The sequence below is a fragment of the Clarias gariepinus genome, chromosome 6 (assembly GCF_024256425.1).
Source record: "Clarias gariepinus isolate MV-2021 ecotype Netherlands chromosome 6, CGAR_prim_01v2, whole genome shotgun sequence".
Classification (NCBI taxonomy): Eukaryota; Metazoa; Chordata; class Actinopteri; order Siluriformes; family Clariidae; genus Clarias; species Clarias gariepinus.
Window position 1 is genome coordinate 4,453,048 of NC_071105.1, and position 13,571 is coordinate 4,466,618.

General features: G+C 41.0%; 1 protein-coding gene across 2 annotated transcripts; it reads left to right on the forward strand.

Moving 5' to 3' along the window:
- The first annotated feature begins 2,285 nt into the window (after positions 1-2,285).
- Positions 2,286-8,633, forward strand: ip6k2b (inositol hexakisphosphate kinase 2b). 2 transcript variants are annotated; one of them, XM_053499352.1, is made up of 5 exons: positions 2,286-2,673; positions 5,428-5,640; positions 5,735-5,887; positions 6,855-7,030; positions 7,169-8,633. In XM_053499352.1, the coding sequence occupies exons 1-5, from the start codon at positions 2,451-2,453 to the stop codon at positions 7,706-7,708; spliced, it is 1,305 nt and encodes a 434-aa protein (XP_053355327.1). In that variant the 5' UTR covers positions 2,286-2,450; the 3' UTR covers positions 7,709-8,633. The 2 variants fall into 2 exon arrangements, with proteins under 2 accessions (XP_053355327.1, XP_053355328.1); XM_053499353.1 differs by having other exon boundaries at positions 2,287-2,673; positions 5,428-5,641; positions 5,739-5,887.
- Positions 8,634-13,571: the final 4,938 nt, after the last annotated feature.

Genomic DNA, 13,571 nt, shown 5'->3' on the forward strand with positions numbered 1-13,571 from the left:
AAACTGCAACATGTTGTTTAAGTGTTAATCGACTTCACTGTACAGCTGGACAAATGATTGCCTCAGATAATTAGGTAATCATCAACAACAATAATAATAATAATAATAATAATAATAATAATAATAATAATAAAGTTTTAAAATAGAATCAACTTAAGGGCAAAAAAGCATTAATATTTTAAGTGAAAACTATATTTTTCATTTACTTTGAAACAATATTATTTGTACAAAAATAATTGGGACAGCACACAATGTAGTATAACTTTTTATCATTATTGAAACACACAACAAAGCAGGAAATATCATTGATAATGCTGTTTGTGAAACCCCAGTTTTTAAAATCTGCTTTAAACAGTAAGAATAGTTTTTTTGCCTTTTTTTTTTTTTAACTTTCATAAGAATATACTTCATTACGTTTTGCCACAATGACCCTTATATTAGGAATGTTAACAGACTTAGGGAGAGAACGGCTGCGTGTTTACTGCAGTCTGCTGTCTGGAAAACAGAACACTGCAAATGGCGCTTTTGTTTTCCAACTGCATGTTAATGTTCCAGGCAAAAACTATATTTGCCCTATAAGAAGGTAAATTGAAGACCAAATTTACTCTGTGAACATAAGAAAAAGGTGCAGCTTTCTCAGTAACTTCAAACTAACAAACCCAGACTAGTCGTGAGTGAATTGGCCCATCGCAATCTGGGAAAGTGCTGCAGCGCTGAAAACAGGGTGTGGCCCCAAGGAAAGATTGACACGTTTAAGTTTGTTAAACGTAAAGAAATACCTAGTTTACCTAGTGACTGCCTCATATACTCATACTGTTTAAGTAAAAACTCACTTTTTGAAGTGAGATTTACGCAAACGGTTTGCACAGAACCAATATTTAGGTTAACAGTGTACAGTACATTATACTGAACTTTAAAAATATATACATAATGTATTGAACTTTTACGTAGTTAAAGACGGACGTATTCAGGCAAACATTTAAAATTTTATGTTGGAAATTTAATGAACAAAAGTTTTAACTGAGGAAATAAAGTCAGCATCAGGTTAGCAGGTACAAAGAGCAGGAATCTTAGATGTTGTGATGTTAATCTGGCAACCTTATGGACAACGTGCAAATGTTTTAAAGAAAACTGTTGTCCGTAAATGACGATCCTAACTTTGCTATCTTGCAGAAGAGACGTGTCTGTGTGTGTGTGTGTGTGTGTGTGTGTGTGTGTGTGTGTGTGTGTGGGAACTGTACAAAACATCATTCACCGACACCACTTGCACGTTACAGGAACTCGGCTGGGAGGAATAGCCACATCCCCCGTACAGTCCTGACCTCACCCCATATGAAATTTCCACATGTTTTGGGGATTAAAGGAATTCCTGGGAGGCCAGTGTTTCAGCTATAAAGAAAGAGAGTGCACTGAAAAAAATCTTGTGAAAATGTTTTTTATGCTCACCGCAGCTGTAAAGAGTTGCTATTTGAGTTACTGTTGCCTTGAGCATTTTTTTGTTTTGTTTTTCACACCATTCTGTGTTGACTCTAGAAACCTTCACTGTGTAAAAATTCCAAGAGATCAGCGGTTTCTTAAACAGTCAAACCAGCCCGACTGGTACCAACAAGCATGTCAGGGTCATTGAGATTAAATTTCCTCTATGCTGATGGTTGATGTGAATATCTCCTGAACCTGCTGGTGTGTTGTCTGCATGATTCGATGCATTGTATAATAATAACTGCATGATGGTTCAGGTGTGCAGGTGTTTTTACTGCGCTTCAGTAGCTGTGTGATCGTTTGAGTGTGTGTTTAGTAGAATCTAGTAATTACAATGGTGCTCATGTGACTCAGCCTTACTGGAAATGTTGTCAGAAGAAACAGAAATGGGGTACGTGATGGTGGTAGGTGTCACTTTTTCGGTCATTTGAAGTCCTGTGTGTGTGTGTGTATGTGTGTGTCTTCTCTTTCTGTTTCCTGATTAACAGGAAGCCATGTCCTGGACAGAAACGAGCTGGGAACAGCTGTGCACTTTCTCTTTCCTTCCTCTGCTTTTGTTTGTGCTTTCCTCTCTCTCCCTCCACCCGTTTCTCACCCTTTGTTTGCTCAGTCTCCTTTTCTCTCTGAATCCCCACCCGACCGACAACAGCTGCCCGGCTCTGATTGGCTGAAACCGGAGAGGAAGGAGGGGCGAAGTGAGTTGTTGTGCTATTTCTCCTCTCTGCCTGGAACAGACTGCTCAGTCTCAGCAGAGCCAGTAAGGCATACACAGTGTAGAATCACACTGAAAACGCACACACACACACCGCACAATCACTGCCTGCTAGACGTTCCTTTAAGTAGAAGAATCTAGGAATTAAAGGATCTAGGAATTTTGTTATTCCCTTCATGTGCCTCTCTTTGTGTTGAGGTAAAGGTGTGAGGACAGGCACAGAACCTCATACCCGGAGAGCGACGCATGTATTTGGAGGATGAGTCCAGCCTTAAAGGCGCTGATGGAGGGGTGTAGATACCCAGGGAAAGGCCAGAAGAAAGGTGGAGTGATGTTGGAACCGTTTGTTCATCAGGTCGGGGGCCATTCGTGTGTACTGCGCTTTGGGGAGCAGACCATCTGCAAGCCACTGATCCCCCGAGAACACCAGTTCTACAAGAGTCTGCCGCCAGAGATCCGCAGATTCACACCTCAGTACAAAGGTACGAGCACAACATACACACCAACACACAATTCAGGCCTGCTCGTGCTGGTGTGCTGTTATACTTCTGAGCTTTCTCGGTCATTGTCTGTCTCTCCTGATCTCCCTTTTTCTTGCTCGTTTTGAATATAGAATACTTTTATAGAATAATTTTATTCCCATTTAAATTATGTATGTATATAATAACATATTATAACTAGGGCCCTCTGTAATATACAGTATAGGAGTATATACATACAGTACTGTCTTAATTATGTAAAAGGAAATCTTAAAGTAAAAATAGCTTTATCTGTACAAACCAGGTTAATATTTGCCGTGATCAGTCTTAAAAAAAGAAAGAAAAAGGCTTAAACAGGAAAGAGCTTTGGTGATGTTCACTCTGGTGTAATTTTTTTCGGAAGATTTTTTATTTAAGAAATTTTAGAGAACCTGCCACAAACCTTTTGGAGTTGGTCATACTTACATTCCAAAAAAAAAAACGCGAACATCCTTCAGTTTGGTTTAATCTGAAATCTGTTTCCTGGGATTTTTATTACACATATTAAAATATATATATCTTTCTTTTCATTTTTTTTCACACACCAGGGTGACTATACTGTATTCTATACTGTATTTAGGTATTCCAAAGATAGATAGGTAGAGATCATGATCAAATATCACACTTGGGTATTATAGGGAAAATGTTGCACGTATATGCTTATATTATTTACCGATTCTATCGTAAGATGTTATGGAAAACGCACACAGACTGATGCAAGACGCACGACATGAACTCGATTGAGTTACACCTAAATATGGATCAATACTAGAAGGAGCTCTGATGAAAGAAATTCAGCCCTCATATGCATGTGAGCCAAGCATCTCTAATGCGAGATCACTTTCAGGATGATTTACTGACCCCATGACACACACACACACACACACACACACACACACACACACACACACACGCTCTGAGTCATTCTCAATGTGCGTGTGATTAAATGAAGGTATTTTTTTAAAAGTCAGTAGCCGTGTGTGCTGTCAGTGTCTCTGACCGACATACGGCCTAAATATAAGCCAGGAGCCGACATGAGACTGGAAAGAAGTAGAGCACTCTCTCTCTCGCTCTCTCTCTCTGTGTCTCTCTCTCTCACTCACTCACTCTTTACATGCCCACAAACACATTATTTAAAAAAAACATAATCACTGACGACCCCTCATTCAGACAAACACACACACACACACACACACACACATACAAACCGTTTTGACTCAGCAGCTGAGCGTGCATGCATGAACCTATGACATCACAACTGGTGACATCACCCCATCAACCGTTCTGCACATTACAGGGAAGCCTCAGGGTCCTAATGCACACAAGACACATACCATGATGTGAAGATCCCCTTTTCCTTTTTCTTTTTTTTTTTTGCTTTTGCTCTGAAGACTAATTCAGATTTGCTTCAGGAATAAAAGACACTGCGATGAAGACGAGTTAATATCATCACAAAGTTAATAAATGTTTATAACAACACATCCTAAGTTAATTCGTTTCTCTATAACAGCACATCCTGAGTGTTTTATTCCTCTTATACGACATGAACGTTCCACATTCCTTTTACAATTTTGAGATGTTGTCATTGTTTTATCCCTTTATAGATATTTTCATGTTGTGGAATGTCCTCAAGGCCTGTGAGTTCATGTTAGCTCATGTTAGTTCATGTTACCAAGCAGAGTAAACTCTTTAGTCATGAAACATGAAGCTACTCCATTAGCTCAGACTGATACACAGCTCTGACGCTGGAGACTCCTTCCCTTAATATGGATTAACCGTCTCCTACAGTCTGTCCGTCTGCTTGTGGACTTTTTCTATAGAAACAATTACGTACTATAATGAGCATGTTAATTAACAAACATGTGACTTCTTGTATAAAGTAAATCAACCCACCAATCAGAATCCAGAATCCAGGAGCGTTATCTTATAAATGCTATATTTGTAACTTTTCTGTTTAAAAAATAAGAAAAAAACATAAAAAAGGACTAAGACTGAAAATAATATGGAAGAGACATGAAATCTTAAGACACACACTGCGAAGCAAATCAAGTGAAAAGAATAAACGTATTTTCTTCTTTGTTTCCCAAAATACTGATCGTGTGCGGGGTTTAAATCGTAATATAATATCATATTGTTGAAAAAACAAAGCTTTGGTTCATGTCACCCCATCGTAGTCCTGTTATAACGCAGGGGTGTGTACAGTACATGTATGTAAGGTCAGAAGGTCAAACAGTAATTCGATCAAGTTTCTGTCGTTTATGGAGATTTGGGAAAAGGACACACCTGTCACTCTGATTCAGAGTGCTAACGTCAGTGCTGTCCTAACAACAACCAGAAGGCTTTTGTACAAGTTGTACTTCTGTTTTCAAGAACACATTTTACAAGTCAGTTCCTCCAGCTTGTACACACAGCATGACAAACAAACAACAGCTGTAGAGCAGCTTGATTTTAGAATTATTTCTTGCTTCTAGCCTTTTCTCCTGACAGCTAGTGAAATCATGTCCCTCCTTGATCCCTTGATTTGTTGCTGCAGTATTATTTTTTTTCTGTGCGCTGCGTTCTTATCTTAATTTAACATTCTCATGTAATGAACTCAAGGAGTTGTCATGGAAACGAAATGAAGAGAGGAAATTTGCTGAACGGTTCCAGATTAGTGAGAAGAGAATGTGCCCTCACGTCCTGTCTGCTTTGCTGTTGTTTTCCCTCTTCTTGCTGTAGGTGTGGTATCAGTGAGCTTCGAGGAGGATGAGGAAGGCAACCTGTGTTTGATAGCGTACCCTCTGCACAGCGATCCGTCCGATCAGGAGAACACGGAACCCTTGTCCGACGGAGAACCCAAGAGCAAGCTGTTGAAGTGGAGCAAGAAGAAGCCGTCGGCCCTGACGGAGAACGAGAGAACCAGACAGAGCCGCAAAGAGGACAAGAGCAAAAGGTGAGCCGTAAATATTAGACTCTGGTATAGTGAGCTACTGGAGATCACGAAGCTGTATATCAGACACTCATACGGGAATTGGGTTCTATCTCGGCAGCTATCGTGAGGATAAAGCAGAGGTGTTGTACTACAGCCTGGAGAAAGGAAACATGTCACCTCAGATTAAACACAACCCCTGGAGTCTGCAGTGCCACCAGCAGCATCTGCAAAGGATGAAAGAGAACTCCAAACACAGAAACCAGCACAGTATCCTTTATAGCTTTTGATACATTCATTTGGAACAGTCCCTGTGTCTGTCTGTCTGTGTGTGTGTGTGTGTGTGTGTGTGTGTGTGTGTGTGTGTGTGTGTGTGTGTGTGTGTGTGTGTGTGTGTGCCAAAATTCACACAACCCAACAGCAACACAGTGTGAGGGGATACGTGCACCAGGGTTCGAGTCAACAACTAAAAATAAATTAACAGGACGAGACAGATGTACAAACTGACATTAAATCCAAAACTTGCTATTTTTTTTTAGCAACTCGAGTTTTAGTTCTGTGTGGAAATGGAATTTAGCGAGTGCCAATACTTTTGAATAGTTAGTCTTATTCCCATAACTTATGAATTTCTCTAAATACTCATTGTGTAATGTTATTATTATGTTTTTTTTGTTTAGCGATTAATTTTTCGACATTCTAGAAAGACCCTGGAGATTTCAAAACTATTTAATAACACATATGGCATTATGTAATAATAAAGTAACAACAACAACAGTCAGTTGTTATTTTAAGCCACGAAGCTCAGCTGTCCTGGAACATTTCTTGCAAGAACAGAGTTGTGTCAAGCGCGTTTGCAAAACCCATCAAGCTCCATAATGAAACTGGTTCTCATGAAGACCTTCCCAGGAAAGCGAGACTAAAACTGAGCTCTGCTGCAGGGGAGAAGTTCATTAAGAGTCACCAGCCTCAGAAATCACCAATTAACAACCAGCACCTCAGATTAAAACCTGGTGCCTTCAGCATTGTTTAACAAGGTAGAGAGAAATAAAGATCAGAAAAGACCATGAAGGTGTGTCCCATCTTTTGATGAGTACTGTATGAGTTACTGTATGTGGCATCGCTGTGAGGTTGGCCAGACCTCTTTAAAAATACCCCTTGTGCTAGCGATGAGATAGACGGATGTGCTTAGGTTGAGATGTGTATAATTTTGATTTCCTTAACTCAAAGCCCTTTTCAGAGTTCATTCTCCTGGAGAACCTGACATGGCGCTATAGGGTTCCTTGTGTTCTTGATCTAAAAATGGGAACCCGGCAGCATGGTGACGACGCGTCAGAAGAGAAGAAAGCAAACCAAATCCGCAAATGCCAGCAGAGCACGTCCTCGACAATCGGAGTGCGGCTCTGTGGGATGCAGGTAACAACACGCTTAATATTACACGTAAAATAGTGAAGCATCCACTACGATATTAAAGACGTTGGAGTTTGGTAGCTTCTTTTGAGACTTCCTGTAACAGTCAGACTATATCAATCTGTTTTTGTTATCTGTGTGTAGGTGTACCACAGTGTGACGGGGCAGCTGATGTTCATGAACAAGTACCACGGCCGCAAGTTGAGTCTGTCCGGCTTTAAGGAAGCCCTGTGTCAGTTCTTCAGTGACGGACGTGTTCTCCGTAGAGAGCTCCTCACTTCGGTTCTCCACAGGCTCAAAGAGATGCGAGCCGTCCTGGAGGCCTGTGAGAGCTACCGCTTTTTCTCTTCTTCTCTCCTGATCATCTACGACGGGGCACCGGCACCAGCTCCCGCACGATCTCGACCCTCTCGTGGAGGAGAGGAGGAAGACGAGGATGAAGATGAGGATGAGGATGAGGAGGAAGGAGCGTACGGGGGCCGTTCCCAGCACCGTGACTGTTCCAGTGGATCGGGATCGAACTCCCCGCTGGTGGACGTGAGAATGATCGATTTTGCACACACGACGTGCCGCGATTACGGCGAGGACAGCGTCGTGCACGAGGGCGGAGACAGCGGCTATATCTTTGGCCTGCAGAATCTCATCAGCATTCTGTCGCAGCTTGAGGAGCATAGCAACGATTAAACCTGTGGGTCATTACACATGTTGTTGGTGCATCGACCGCTATGCTAGGCTTCTAGTGGATACCCTGATGAAGGCATCAGGGCTGAAGGCTATGTTCCGATCCCTCTGAGCTTTAGTCACGCCCCGAAGACGTGGCACCAGAGGATCAAGGAAGGGTGGAAGGTCAAACCCCAAATGGCCTTCAGGAGATGAAGGGACTGAACTTCTCACACGTTTGATAGGGGTTTTTTTTGGTTTGTTTGTTTTTTTTGCAATATCTTGTGTGGTCCCTCTCTCCTCTACATGACAGAAAAATAAAGGCAGACCACCATTAACGGTCTGGCAGATGTCTTTATCTGTTCTCACTCTGAGTGGGTTTATGAAACCTAAGCAAGAAAAAGACACTTTTTTTGCACATGCATTCATACTTCGAATGAGATGTGGATTTGTAGCAATGCAAAAAAAAAAAAATAATTAATAATTTTTTATCATTAGCACAAAAGAAAGACAAGCCATTATGATAAGAACTATTCACACACATCAAGGTGCTTTAGAACGGCCATCAAGACCAAGAGAGATTTATTATAAGGAACGAAAAGGAAAGAGACTCTTATTTAAAGGGCATAAAAAACCTCCTGTGGACGATAATTTATTGGACTGATTTCATCACAGATGCTTTACAACACTTGTTTATCTTTACACTTCATTCCATAGTTCATTAGATGTGATATAAAGCAAATGAATATAAAGCAGACTTTATTTATTAATAGGCATATTTCTTAATATGAAGATGAACTTAAAAGGACTGTATGACATTCCATCCTACTGTACTGTCGTTATTATGTGTGATTTATACGATTCAATCCTGGTTTTCACTGTGTTCTGTCTCTGTATAACACTATACAACAGAAATAAAGGACTTGTGTTCTACTAAACACTGCTAAAACCTGTGCAGAACTGTGTATATCTTTTAATGATGGTGAATGATTGCTTACAATTGCACGTTTCATGTTAAAATAATGAGTGGCCTGGTGTTTAGGTTCTCGATTCTGATTGGTCAGAAGGTGCTGATTATTTGCGTGTAACAGCAGCTCTGATGGTAGTGCAGCTGTAGATCGCTGGTTTATATTAATGCTGTAATAAAATGCATATTCAATATGCATAGAGGAACTGAATATTCAATGGAAGACGTAATCTGGTGGAAAACTGACCCTTATGGGTTGAACAGCTAGACGGTGTCCTGCACACACCTAGACTCGTTGACACAGCCGGCATCTCCACACCCGCACATCATCCCAACAAGTAGGATTTTCCCTGGTCTAGGATTTTTGCATTCTCCATTCGAGCGCGGACAGCTGCCAGGTGTGACAGCTTTGATCGGCTTTCTTCAAGCCCCAAATATCATCTTTCTGTGTCCAGCCCTGCAAGACCAACCATAAGGCTGATTTATGCTTCTGTGTCAGGTATACACCATAGGTCGTATGCTCGATGCCGTACCCCACAGTGTAGCCTGATGTCAACCCCCATAGATATATAGCTACAGACAAACGTACAAACTCTGATCGGTACTCCTGGTAGCAGCGCATTCCCAACTTCTTTCATTTTTCATTGAGTTGAACGTCAAACTGATCATCAAATTCGACATCTCTCATTTCTGCATTGCTGTAATTTCAGTAAAAGTAACTCTGGTTCAACATCTCTTAGATCCATCTTCAACAAGATCTGCTTATCATGTTTTATTCACCATTATTTGTAGTACACAAAAAACTCACAAAATTTTGGCAAAGAGACTCATCATAGAAACCCCACCGCAAACTGGTGGTTTAATTGTGCGTGATTGCAGAGTGACACACACACACACACACCAGCTCAGAAGTGTAAATGCTCACAGCAACGTAGGGCACTTAGAAGCCTAGAACTGACGCGGAAGCATTAATCACCTTTAGTCCTTCGAGGTCAGACCGTGTGTGTGGGTTTGTGCGTTAACATTAGACCAGTCCAGGCTCTGGTCACACCAGCTCAGCACCGTTCCCCAGCAGTGTTCCCCAGCACCGTTCCTCAGCACCTAGCGTTACACAACTTCAGCAAGCAAAATCCATTATGTTTTAACCCCTGCATCATGTTCTGTTGCTTTTCACTTATCGTAGTCTGGCACATTAGCTATTTTCATTTAATTGATTAAATTATTCAGTGCAATCTCAGCTCTCCGCGCATATCTCCGTGTAAGTGTGTTTGTCCTCGAATCAGGTTAGAGGAACAGTCTGTTGCTGCTCTGAATAAACCTCTCAGGATTAAGCTCTCAAATCCCACATCGGAAAGAACACACACACACACACAGCACAACCGTGTCACCACCAGGCTTACGGTAAAGCTTATATTCGGCTCCATAACTATTGGCACCCTTTCTGAATATTAGCATAAATGAATAAAAGATAAATGTGCATGGGGTATGGATAAAGTTTTGAGCTTTGACATCCAGGTTTATTTTAATAGTATTTGTTTCTTAAAGAAAATGAATAAATAAAGACCTTCTTAAGTAATTATTAAACAAACAGGATTCCTGCAATTGATATTAGGTCAGTTGTTTAATAGCAAGATACATTCATCTTATGTTGGCATTCATTTGAGTAGTTTAGAATCGTACCTTAGAGGATGCTAACTTGCCTGCATATATGACAGAATCCTTTTAAAAGATTTTTCCACAAAACAAATTTCCTACTAAGAGATGTTTTATCTCCCAAGATCCCTGCAGGCTACTGAGTGGAAATCAGAGCAGACGTTCCCAGAGGATTTAACCCAGGTCTCCGGGTGCCTGCTGTGTCCTGATATGACCCGATGAGGAAACCAAAACAATCCCAGATCCTCCTGAGGTTTGAGCTGATGCTGCAACATCATGACTTGCAGACCTGAAACAAGTAACGAGTAATGAAAAACAGAATGTATACTGATGTTCAAGCACCTACTAAATGTGATCTACAAATATCTTGAAAACTCCTAAAGAGCCACAAACGTACATGAACGTGCAGATGATAATGTCATCTTGTCACCCTACTGTAGATCCTTAGCTAAAACCTATAGTCACATTTTGCACCAGCTTAACACCACTATCGGAGTTGTGCCTACCTATTCTCACTCACTCAACTTCTATAACACTTTATCCTGTATTCAGGGTCGCGGGGACCTGGGGCCTATCCCAGGACAATTAGGGCACGAGGCAGGGTACACCCTGGACAGGGTGCCAATCCATCGTAGGGCACACACACACATACACACACTCACACACTACGGGCAATTTGGGAACACTAATTAGCTTAACCTGCATATCTTTGGATATGTGGGAGGAAACCGGAGTACAGGGAGGAAACCCAGGGAAGAGTCTGGCCGGGAAATCGAATCCGGTCCCTGGAGGTGCAAGGCAACAGTGCTAACCATTACACCACCATGCCGCCACTTCCTATTATCAAGAAATCAATTAACAGCAGAGATAATATATATATAAATATAAAAATATAAAAATATATAACATTACCATAGCAACCACACTATTAAATGAGGTGGGTAAGTAGGACTAAAAATGTCTTCATGAAATTCTTGCAATAATTAGCAATGGTAAAAGATAAAGAAAGCTTTGCAAAATACATAAAGCAATCACAAAATGATTGCCTGTGACTGGAGAACATGGACCTGGAAGAAACGGTATACTTTATAGATAATTATACTATACTAAGTGCTGATTGATATTTTGTGCATCAAATTCATTTCCCCCTTATGTTGTGTTAGTCTCATGTACACCACATGCCTGTTCTGCAAAGCTACAGCTTTATGCTCTAGCTCAGGTTAGCAACTCATGTCTACAAAAATACACTGGGAAGCGGCCCGAGGTCACCTCGCTCTCTTTGTGAGTGTGACTGCGGTGTTTTCAGAAACGCACACTAAACTCGGCGTACATAAAAGCATCTAAAATGAGAGGACTCTTCAAGGCTTTTTATTTTGATCAAATTTATCGAGTGTCAGGACACACGTGCTGCACGTGCAAGAGTGTGTATGTGTTTGTGTGTGTGTGTGTGTGTGTGTGTGTGAGAGAGAGAGAGAGAGAGAGAGAGAGGGAGAGAGGGGTAGAGTAAATCAGCACTATCCCAGCTGCATTGCAATCCTATTTCCTTGCTTCTTGTTGCCATGGGAATAAGATCTACAATAGAGATGGATCGCTATGGCAACAGTTTCTGTATTTTTGTGGTGATGGCATGAAGGACTGCAGAAGAATCTAGTTTGCTTCTGCATACTGTATCTCTAACTAATCTTCAAAGTATATCTGCATCTGTCTCTCAGTTCTCATGTTAATGATTTTTTCGTTAAGTGTCTAACAATTAATTGCAAATATTTAATTACAAATGAAGACAGAAAGAGACCTACAATAACGAGTGATGTGCTAAAGTTAGTGGTGACTTTTCACACCAATGCTATTGCAAAGCACAGTAGTCAGGTACAACGTCCTCTCCTTTAAACGTATATACATATACAGTGCACCCTGAAAGTATTCACATCCCATCACTTTTTTCACATTTTGTTACAGTATGTCACAGCCTTTTTATAAAATGGATAAAAAAAAATTTTACCTCAGAATTCTACACACAACACCCCATAATGACAACATGAAAAAAGTTTACTTGAGATTTTTGCTTATATCAGGCCTATATGGTGGAGTGGCCGGAAGCCACTCCTTAGTAAAAGGCACATGGCAGCCCGACTGGAGTTTGCCAAAATGCACCTGAAGGACTCTCAGATCATAAGAAACAAAATTCTCAGGTCTGATGAGACTCCCTGGCCACTCTACCATACAGGCCTGATTGGTGGATTGCTGCAGAGATGATTGTCCTTCTGAAAGGTTCTCCTCTCTCCACAGAGAACCTCTGGAGCTCTGACAGAGTAACCATCAGGTTCTTGGTCACCTCCCTGACTGAGGCCCTTCTCCCCCGATTGCTTAGTTTAGATGGCCAGCCAGCTCTAGGAAGCTCTGGTGGTTTTGAACTTCTTCCACTTACGGATGATGATTCCACTGTGCTCATTGGGACCTTCAAAGCAGCAAATATTTCTGTAACCTTCCCCAGATTTGTGCCTCGAGACAATCCTTCTCGGAGGTCTACAGACAATTCCTTTGACTTCATGCTTGGTTTGTGCTCTGACATGAACTGTCAACTGTGGGACCTTATATAGACAGGTGTGTGTCTTTCCAAGTCATGTCCAATTAACTGAATTTACCACAAGTGGACTCCAATTAAGCTGCAGAAACATCTCAAGGATGATCAGGGGAAACAGGATGATCAGGGGAAACAGGATGCGCCTGAGCTCAATTTTGAGCTTCATGGCAAAGGGTGTGATAACTTATGTACATGTGCTTTCTCAATTTTTTTATTTGTAATAAATTTGCAAAAAATCTCAAGTGAACTTTTTGTATGTTGTTATTATGGGGTGTTGTGTGTAGAACTTCATTTAATCCATTTTATAATAAGGCTGTGACGTAACAAAATGTGGAAAAAGTGATGCGCTGTGAATACTTTCCGGATGCACTGTACTTGTGCACATACTTAGGCATGTTCCTGATGTTACTGAATTAAAGAACACTTCTTCTCCTTAACTTGGCTAGCTGGTGTGCAAAGCCACAGTACTGAGGCAAAACAAGGGTTTCAGCATGGAAGGAATACGCTGGTGTGTTTCACACTAAATTCTATCCACTGTATCTGTAGTATGTGTGTGTGAGTGTGTTACATTTATTACAGATTTTAAATTCCATTAATAAGCAAGTTTAGTGTTTCATCAAATGTGTCAAAATTTTTGGTTCATAGTCATTCCAGAGATGAGATCACTCCATTAAATTAGCCATCAA

What these genes read in the sequence shown, in the direction of transcription:
- ip6k2b (XM_053499352.1), top strand. Translation starts at nt 2,451, where the DNA reads ATGAGTCCAGCCTTAAAGGCGCTGATGGAGGGGTGTAGATACCCAGGG. An exon ending in CAAACACAGAAACCAGCACA is followed by an intron (nt 5,888 to 6,854) that starts GTATCCTTTATA and finishes AGCCCTTTTCAG; the next exon opens with AGTTCATTCTCCTGGAGAAC. An exon ending in TGCGGCTCTGTGGGATGCAG is followed by an intron (nt 7,031 to 7,168) that starts GTAACAACACGC and finishes ATCTGTGTGTAG; the next exon opens with GTGTACCACAGTGTGACGGG.